Source organism: Austrofundulus limnaeus, unplaced genomic scaffold (assembly GCF_001266775.1).
Source record: "Austrofundulus limnaeus strain Quisiro unplaced genomic scaffold, Austrofundulus_limnaeus-1.0 Scaffold106, whole genome shotgun sequence".
NCBI classification, from domain to species: domain Eukaryota; kingdom Metazoa; phylum Chordata; class Actinopteri; order Cyprinodontiformes; family Rivulidae; genus Austrofundulus; species Austrofundulus limnaeus.
In genome coordinates, this window is record NW_013952508.1 from 155,982 (window position 1) to 166,499 (window position 10,518).

The 10,518-nt window shown below is 39.2% G+C and overlaps 1 protein-coding gene across 1 annotated transcript in view; it reads right to left on the reverse strand.

The window, feature by feature from the left end:
• The window catches only part of lin7a (lin-7 homolog A (C. elegans)), a gene marked incomplete at its 3' end in the record, with an annotated part of 36,262 nt that overhangs the window by 5,744 nt on the left and 20,000 nt on the right, over positions 1 to 10,518 (reverse strand). Inside the window, 1 exon segment of the mRNA XM_014013788.1 lies at positions 106 to 177. Within this exon segment, the coding sequence (XP_013869242.1) occupies positions 106 to 177 (72 nt within the window).

The window sequence follows — 10,518 nt, forward strand, 5'->3', positions numbered from 1 at the left end:
GATGGATGGATGGATGGATGGATGGATGGATGGATGGATGGATGGATAAATCATATTTGGAATCCAACCATGGAAGCTCAAATGAATTTGGAAGACAGTTCTTACCTTAGCTGTGGCCCTCGCCTGGTACTCCGGGCAGCCATTGACTGTAATTGTTTCATGCATGTACTGGTAAACCTGAAAGAAACGAAGAGAGACAGGTTTTGCAATTATACACTGCTGAAAACTAAAATCAATACCAAGTTAATTTTCATCGCAGCTGGCAGCACGGGTTTAGATTTCACCGTAGAATCACTGACTAATGGGGATTTGCCACAACATGTTCTTTCTAAAATCTTTATGCAGCTCTTCAAACAGTAGGTACTTATTTTCTTTTCCCTTGAAAATGTGAATATTTAAGTTTATCACAATTTAATCTAACTTTGTGAATAGCACAAAACCTCCACATAGGAGCAATTACCAGAATTGATTTAAACATTACTCCTAAGCTAAATAAATAAGAACTAAATGAAAAAAACAAACAAACAAAAAACAACAACCTCAACACACTAGTTGTTCAGTATCTGTGCTTTTTGGTTACTTTATGGTATTTTTTGMTTTGCCATTATTCCCTTTCATTTATTATTTTTTAATTTTCTATGTTTTGGATTTTCATGTTTGACTTCTGTTTTAATCTAATCACCCTTTGTGRTTTTTTCACCCCGGTGCCATCGGTCACTTTCTTCTCCTTCAGTGTTTTTTTTCAGGATTTAATTTCTTGTCCAGACCTCTGCTTTTKTGTTTGTGAGGTTTAATTCTGTATTTTTGTTTTCCACACCTCTTTTGCGTTCTGCGACACCACCTTTCCTCCGTTCAGTTCCTCCGGGATGATCTGACCCTCAAGACCATCTACTTTCATGACATTTGGGGACCCAATTCTCTAAGCCACAAGTTTCTGAACAAGTTCTGTTTATTGGAGCAGACACAATCGGTGCAGACAGATGACTTTTACAGTTAAGCTACAGCTTCATAGCTAAACTTGGCAATGGACGTTTCCAAGGTAGAAAAGTGAGACGGAGATTGTTAAAAGATGACACGTAGGTAATAAAGCATGGGTGGTCCGGTCTTGTTGATCCCAACGATCCATGCAGCCCTTCTCAATCCATTCACTTTGTCACATATATTACACAGATGAGAATCTTTGGTGCAATGTTTAGCATTTGGCCTCTTTTTCTGCATTTCTACTAAATCAGACTTTATGATGACACGAAGTGATATATGGCAGGACAAATCCATGCCCCCCCCCACCCCACCCTACTATCGCTGTTTTCAAATAACGAATGGTACAATTTGGGGGGTGAATTACAGGCGTTTAAAATGATCGAAGAGCCGATGATAAAAACTCTTCGCTGAGCTGCACAGCCGACTTGATGAAAGCCCCATAAATTTCCAAGAAGTTTGAATTTTTGCGACTTCAAGCACGTCTAGTTGCTTTCTTTTGTCATTAACGTCGGTTGCGATTAATTACCCCCAAAAAAGCGGAGCCACGTTTTAATGTGAATAATGAAACGGAGGGCTTTCTTTATTTAAAAAGTGACATAAATTATAAAATAAAAGAAAATTCAGTTTCTTTCTTGGAATTTAATTGTCGTCATTTGTATTGGCTCATGGGTTTCTGCTTCTCCTCAAAGCAGAGCTTGTTGAAACGAACATTACAAAGCTCTGGGTTTTTCTGACTCGTCAGAGAGTTGTGTTCTCTATAGGATACAAACCTCAAGATGTTTTTTTTTTTCTTATGTAGGGATCTCAAAGAAGGAGGAAAAAATATATCCCTGAGCCTCTGTCAGCTTGTTTGCTCAGGAAGCTCAAAGAGCAAACACGCAGCTTCTGAATGTGTAGCTCTATATTTCACCCTGCAACACATTTCTTTGAGTTTATAGTGCTGGCTTTTTTTTTCATAAGGAGCTTTACAGTCCACATGTACACAAACATGCCCTTTTTCTTCGAGGATTTCATCCACCTCTGCACCTTTTTTTTTGAGCCTTAGCCCAAATTTCTAAATGCCACAAAAGGTTTTCCATACCTCACGTCTTCCTCTCATTTATCCCTTTATTCAATCACTTCGGCAAATTTTAAAGCTACTTATTCTCTCGTCAACCTTCTTTCCGCTCTTAGCTCGTTTCCCACCAAGCATGAGAAACAATGGTTTTATCTGTCTCAAATACATAATGGCTTGAGGGGCTTTAAACCTTGCTCTCTATTATGCAAATGTTTATTAATGGTCTCGTTCAAGCATGACAGGAGTCTTACAGATAGAGCTGCTGTGCTTATGCAATGTTTGGCATCTGCTGCATTAAAAAAAAGGCAGCACAGAAGTGAGCTGAAAGGCAACGACACTGAGAAAAAAAGACGTTTGAGTCTCGTTCTAGGTGCATCTAATTTTAATGAGACACTTTTTTGCAATTCATGATTTAGGCAGTCTCACAGAAATTATAGTTTTTAACGCTAACATATTCTGTTCTGTTATAAAACAACTGGGATTTTTCGATTGCAAACAACCAATTGCACATTCCTCTTATAGATACACAATTAAATTGTATTTCTAGCGATGCCTCAGTGCTTTAAGGAATATTTTTTGCAGTATTTATGATGTTAATTCTGCAGTTTTCACCAGCTACTGTTGAAACAGACATGAATGTTTGATTAAAAGTTTGGCTGAAAACAGCTGCCTGCAGTTGATAAAAGCAACATTAGAACAACGCTGAAAGAAGCCAAGGCACCATCTGCTACAGACAAACATAAAGTAATAAACACATTTTTTAAAACATAAACTGCCAAAGACATTTAACAAAACATACCCTTACATACTGTCACTCTGTAAGGGTAAAAGGCATTTTTAAAACCAAAAATACTTCAAATCAGCTGCTGGGTTAGAATATACATGATGCAGGACCTGAACATAAAAAGTATTCAGGTGAAACTTTTTTTAAACGCACATTGATTGTGGTGGATGAAGATGACACATTCATTAGAACTATGACTAGAAATACCTAAATAACAATTATACATATTTTATCCAGTACCTATGTTCTCCAGTACATATGTTATCCAGTACCTATAAGTTCTCTAGTGCCAGTACCTATATTCCCCAGTACCCATGTTCTCTAGTACCTATGTTCTCTAGTACCTATGTTCTCTAGTACCTACTGTATATTCCCCAGTACCTATGTTCTCTAGTACCTATGTTCTCTAGTACCTATATTCCCCAGTACCTATGTTCTCTAGTACCTATGTTCTCTAGTACCTATGTTCCCAAGTACCCATGTTCCCCAATACCTAGTACCTATGTTCTCTAGTACCAATGTTCTCCAGTACCTATATTCCCCAGTACCTATATTCTCCAGTACCTATGTTCTCTAGTACCTATGGTCCCCAGTACCCATGTTCCCCAATACCTATGTTCTGTAATACCTATGTTCTGTAGTACCTATGTTCCCCAGTACCTATATTCCCCAGTACCTATATTCCCCAGTGCCTATATTCTCTAGTACCTATGTTCTGTAGTACCTACGTTCCCCAGTACCTATGTTCCCCAGTACCTATATTCCCCAGTACCCATGTTCCCCAATACTTATGTTCTGTAGTACCTATGTTCTGTGGTACCTATGTTCCCCAGTACCTATGTTCCCCAGTACCTATATTCCCCAGTACCTATGTTCCCCAGTACCTATATTCCCCAGTGCCTATGTTCCCCACTACCTATGTTCTCTAGTACCTATGTTCTCCAGTACCTATGCTATTCAGTACCTATGTTCTCCAGTACCTATGCTATTCAGTACCTATGTTCTCCAGTACCTATGCTATTCAGTACCTATGTTCTCCAGTACCTATGTTATCCAGTACCTATGCTATTCAGTTACCTATGTTCTCCAGTACCTATGTTATCCAGTACCTATGTTATCCAGTTGCCTACCTATGTTCCCTAGTACTTATGTTCTCTAGTACCTGTTTTCCAATTCATATGTTATCCAGTACCTATGTTATTCAGTACCAATGTTCTCCAGTGCCTATATTATCCAGTACCTAAGACACCCAGTAAAATATCTGTACTGTAATTCATTTTTTAAAATTTGTTTAAAAATTGAAGGCCAAGCATCTGGTATTACTTTCAGTATTAACCAACATAGGCATTGGGAAACAAAGGTATGAACCCAAATTTACACATAAATTCCCAATGTTTTAAACTAATACCATTCATAAAARAGAGCAAAACATGCAATCTCAAACAATTGTAAAACAGCCCAAGAACCAGATCTTGTTTGCTATGAAATTTCTAGAAAATGTCTCAGTCTGTTTACAGACAAGCTCATTCCAAAACCTGCACTCGGTATAAAAGTTTGCAGGGGTAAAGTTGATCATGCTGATTGGATGGAAATTTCTGCCAATGTAAAAATAGATAAATAAAAAAAATCAACAAAGATTCAATGATTTTTAAAGCTGGCGACAGATTTGATCACTCCAGCCTGCTTATTGCACTCTCTTTGTTTGCTGAGTGGGGACACTCTGGTGCGAATCTCCTCGCACTCAATCATTTCTAACCGGTTAGCTCCTCCAGTCAACTTGCTTTGTGTCCTTCCTTTCCCATTTGCAAGGCTGATTGACCCCCCCGCCCCCGCCTCTTTTTTTCTCATCTTTGTAGAGCATGGTGGAGAAAGACAATCACATTATCCAACTCTCTTTGTCACTCAGCGATGCTGATGTTGCTCCTTTCATGACTGATAATTCCTCACGCTGACATCTACTTTGTCACATTTAACAAGACAAAATCATATTTTGTCAAATCTTCTGTCTTGGAAATAAAGATACAACTCTGGCTTTGAGGTGGTGGACCAACAGACCACACTGTCAGGATGTAAAGACTGTGAAATGAACGGTGTGTGCAAAGGGAAATATTTTCACCTGAGACAAAAAGGCTAAGTAAGTAAGTTAAATCAAATGAAAAAAAAGGATGTTGGATGTTTAAATCAATCGATGTTTTATGGCTCTTTTAGCTTGAAAGTATTTAATGTAGATGGATGACGTGCAAAAGGAAGAGCACATTAAAATGAGTTACTTTGAAAAGTGAGGACTAAAAAAAGTGGTATAAAATTTTCGTTGGTAAAGATATTTCAATTTGGATTGAAAGTTCTGATGGACTCGGTAAAAGTAATTTTAAGCCTTTTTTGTGATTGTTTAGAAGCTGAAAAAAAAAKAAACAAATGAACCCAGAGGAGCCTTAATTTCTACTGCAGAAATGCTTTTATTAGATTTTCAAAGAGACTAAATATTTCATCCTATTAAATCCCCTGCTAAATAAAATTCCTTCTTTGCAAAAACGGTCTTATTTGATCGTTTCAAACAAAAATATTTGAGAACATTGTTCCACAAGACTTGCTTTAATACTCTGCATGATAACAGTAACAACATACAGAATGCAATAAGTAGCAGGCGAGTAAATAAATGGTGCTTGAGCTGCCACAGAAATTAAATTGCTCTTTTTTCCCCCCATAWGTGTTTTTACTACAGCCTGGTATTCTCTGATCACCAATGGTTTCCTTGGTGACTGTGTTTATCCAGCTCTCTGCGGGTAAGGCAGTGTGCTCGTATTCCTCTTGGTGATGGTGACGGCTGCTGCTGAGGATTGTTTTTTTCCCCCAGAGTGTCCGTGTAACTGCAATTCAGTGATTCGCACTGTGTCAGCCGATTGCCAGACGCGCCTCTGGTACCAGGATGTACCAGGAGCGAGCTGACCAGATCAGAGCCAAGCTGCGAGGGGAGAACGCRACTCTGATGGAGTAACTTTTGATTTCACTGTCAGTTGCTTTTTTTGTGCCTAATGGCGAAGATGTTAACAAGGTTGGCACTGTCCTGCAGAACCTCACTGACCCACGCAAGGAGAGGTGAGTGGAAGAACAGCGAACTGATCCTGGCAGATTCCGATTATTCGCTGCATGGTTCAGGTTGCTTCTGTTCGGATACAGATATCTGTCACCAAGATGTTGGACTAATGGACTGAAAATTTCCATTATTCCTGCAGCAAGCAGGCTTCTTAATGAGCAGTTGTGGTTTTAGCATTGGATGCCTGCCTCTGGAGTGTCTGAGGAAGAACCAGAAGTTATTTGAGGGATTTCTARATCCTCTCTCTCCAGCCTCAGAACAACTTGGGATCTCCCAGGAGAAGATGGGGCGTGTCTCTGGGAAGAAGGATGTCRGGGTTGTCCCCCTGGACCTGTTTCCTCCACAACTCGACCATTGATAAGCAGCCAAAAAAAAAAAAAAGACGAATTGATGAAATAAAACCTCATGTTTTATTAAGAAATGGATGGTGTCCAGACTCTTAAGGTGCCAAAATAACTTATAATGGTATCTTTCAAGGATTTGTTTTAAGTTGGCAAGGCTTTTTCTTCCCTTCAATCCCACTGTTGTATTTTTCTTTTTCCAAACTTAAGGTACAGTTTTTGCTTTTTCAACAAAACCAAAAGCTTTGTAAGTAAATGTCTGGTTTGTGTGCTGTGGTACCACGAGGACATGTAATAAATATGGCAAATTTAGTTCTTGTGTTTGTGGTATTGATTTATTTCTCCTTCTATGTCCAAGGCCATGGAAGGACATGTGCTATTGGTTAWATCAGGCATGTGTTTGATGTTACGCATTGAAATAGGACAACTAGAATGTAAACTATAAGGTGTACATYTTTTGAAGCATATTAAGAATATTCTGTGTGCGCTTAAGCCAGTTTATTTTTGACTGGTCTTAAAGAACAAGTTATTTTAGCACCACTGTCTCAGCTTTTAGGGTTTGAGCAGGTTTTGATGCAGGGAGCAGCTGGACTCAAAAATAAAACAAGAAGTTTTATTTATAAAAAAGTGTTGGATATTTTGTGGTTAACTGAAATTTAGATCCAATCTTATGATAGTCATTTACTTTAAACAGTAAGAGAATCAACAAGTCTCTCTTTAACATGTGCCTCCGTTAAAATGTGAAATGGTGTCCTTAGATCTAAGGGTGTATTCAGACCGGGAAAGTCCTTTGGTCCAATTGTTTGGTCCGGACCAAAAATGGACTTGTTTTTTCGTTTGGTGCTGTTTGCATTCACATTGTGCTTTTTTTGCAAATGAACTATAACTTGTAAACAAAGCCATCAGGCTGACGATCATTGCTCCCATTGGACAAAAAAGGACGGGGGCGGGACTGAGCCYCAGATCCAGAAGAAAACAAGGAAGTCCTGCATGCTGCGGTTCTGATGTGCACATTATTGCTGATAGTACAACTGCAATAGCATTTAAAATGTCAGACGCAGCTAATTTAATGGTGGTTCCGTGATGATATTCTAATTTTGGAGCGGCGTCAGTAAATGTGTCCCACAACCCAAAGGAGAAGAGGTGCTCTGCGTGTTCTGACTAGGGGTCGACGATGCATCGGCCGGCCGATATTTTTGGCCGATATTTGCGTTTTTTTCCTTGTATCGGTATCGGCCGATACACTGTCCGTTCAGCCGATCCGTTCTTTGGGTCACGCGAGCGCATGTGATCGCCCCTTCCCCCGGGGAGAGCGCAGCAGCTAATGTTGTGAGACAGAGTGCTAACAACAACAAGGGTGAGTTATGAACTATAAATGTGTTTTAACTGTCTAATTTAGCTGTTTCTACCCTCTGTGTTGGAATATGAGGGAAGAGAGAACAGCTGTGTTTAAGTTTCTTTTCCAGACGGGAGCGCTGCACCACGTTTTACTTTCACTTCCGCACCGCACTGTAATCAGCYTGTCCGCGTTGTTTTTCTTTTTAAAAATGCTGGAGCTGCTCACATGAGGCATAGAAAAGCACCTCTATTGTTCTCCCTGCTGGATTAAAATAGAAAAAGCTTTCGGTCTTTTCTCGCTGAACGTTTTAGCGAGCGCAGCCGTCCACCATCATGTGAACCAGATGCTGCTCACATCACGTTTGCTGTGACCGCAGTGGTGATGCTGGTTCTCTTCGGTGTACATTTCAAACTGTGATCTAAAGTTAACGTCAGCTGTTTTAAATGCATTTTTTGCCTGMTGTTAAAAACYGGAGCAGCAGAATGAGGCAGAGAAGCTGTGAGCGCCGTGTGTGTGAAGTCCTCACAAAGATAGCAAGATGTATGTGTGTCTCTTCTTTTTCTCTGTGTTGCTCTGACAGTTTCATTTAGGCTTGTTGCTGTTTTTGCATCAAAAATGTTGGGATATTAAAAAAAATAGTAATTTATGTAAAAAATATTATTCTTATTAATATACAAATAAGAACAGAATATTTAGCACTAGATAAAATAAATAATGAATTTATTTATTTTTAATTTTTTTAAAGAAGAAATCCTGTGTGGCAGCACTTCATACAGCCTGCATCAGACAAGGCTTAGTTAATAAATGTTTTTTTTATTTTGTTTTTGTTTTAAATTAAGACTTGTGTAACATTTGTTATCATTCTTATTTTTATCATGTTAATGGGGGAAGAAAAAGCAGTATCGGCTTCAAGAATCGGCCAAAACATATCGGCTGCACGTATTGGCGTATCGGTTAGACTGATATTTAAAAAAATCGGTATCGGCCTTCAAAAACCTGTATCGGTCGATCTCTAGTTCTGACCCACAACATGCTGACAGTAAAGCTGCTAAAAGGAGACGACGAAACAGGTATGATTTCAGTTTATTTAGCTCAGCAACGGTGGCCTGTGAAGTCCAAAAAGGTGCATGTTTAATGCAGTTGGTTCGGTTAGAGTCCGGTCTGTATTCACACCAGAAGAGAACTAAAGTGATCCGCACCAGAGTTCGTTTGGAAGCGAACCGAGACCACCTCAAAAAGCAGGTCTCGGTCCGGTTGTTTGATCCACACCAGAGTTCACATGAGTGTATTCACACCTGCACAAAAAGTCCGGACCAACGCTGGAAACGAACTCTGGTTCGTTTAAATCGGAGCAAATTATCAGGTCTGAATACGACCTTAAACATTTAACTAATCAGTTTTCTGCTTATTATTGGGGCTTCCAATCTGAACACTTCTTTACAGGGCTGACATGCCAGCTCAGAAACTTCTTAAAAGAAACACTGAGAGGCACACGGAAGACAGACCTCTGGTGAGGTTGAAACACACAATGAAACAAGGAAGTGACGACGACAGAGAATATACAGGTGAGGAAACGAGGGGATGACTGAGAACACCTGGGAGGAGACATGAGGATCAGGTGTGTGGGGGAGGAGCTAGAAAAGAACACAGGGACAGGCTTACACTGGGGATAACACAAAGATAACACTAAAGATAGAAACACCTCAAGGGGACACGAGAACGGATCCTCACAGCTTTGTGACATTTGATGTTTCTCATCACCTCACTTTTTTAAGAACTGCTGATTTTTACCTTTAGTCATGAGTCAGTGTCTAAAAATGTTATATTTTGACAATATTTTAATGAAATTAGCATGTTCCTCAAGGAAAACATACTGGTTGCAGCCTTACCAACAAGAATCTTATATATGTTGGCAGTGGAGATACAATTTACTAGGCTTGTCATGATGACAAATTTGCTGGACAAGAAATTGTCTCAAAAGTTATTGCGATAAAGTGTAATAATGTTTAAAGACTATTTTAAAATAATATAATGATACCATACACCAACTTACAAAGTTTACAGAAGTTTATAAAATTTACATTTACGTTTATTTACATAGGTAAAAAAAAAGTTACGGACTGACCTGGACCAAAGACTGGGAAAACTGCTGAAACTATAACAATGCTACCAACCTCTACCCAAACCAGCACAAATTATTCTGTTTGTTTTCATAAAATAACTGCAGTAACCTCACGTCACTTACTAAATTTACAAAAGTTTACAAAATTTACGTAAAGTTACGTATGGACCGGAAGCGAAGGATGTGAAAACAACACACAAACACAGCTAGTTGTAACATCGCTACACACCTCCTCTATCCAAGCTGGCACAATATATTTTTTTATTCCTGTGACTTCATGAAATAATTGCCTTCTCCCACACGTTGCTTACAAAGTTTATGGAAGTTTACAAAATTTACATAGTGTAAAAAAAAAAACAAGCTGCTTCTCTAGTTAAAGAGTAACTTACCCCAAAAATAACTTTTTTAGCAGATAAACTGTCTAGAATGTGTCTAAAATGTTATATAGTTCTGTTTCTGTGCTAATTTTGAAGTTTTTGTGTGTATTTGTTCAAATCTGTAATATTTGGTCTAAAAATGTCTTTTTTGCTGCTCATATGGGTAGAGCAGTGGTACTGCAGGCTAATTTGCATATTGGTTAACGGCTCTCCATGGTGACGTGTCTTCTCCACGGTTTCGTCACAATGGCTGTGTTCTGGTATAAAAGCCTCTCTCTAAGACACGCCCCTGCAGCAGTCAGAGGGTGGAACAGTTAGCAAGCTTAGCATGATCGTCTGTTGACCTTCATTCAGCCTCGGTGGAGAGAGGTGCTGGCTGCTCTCTCTCTCTCCCCCTCTGTCTCTGTCTCTCCACACACACAC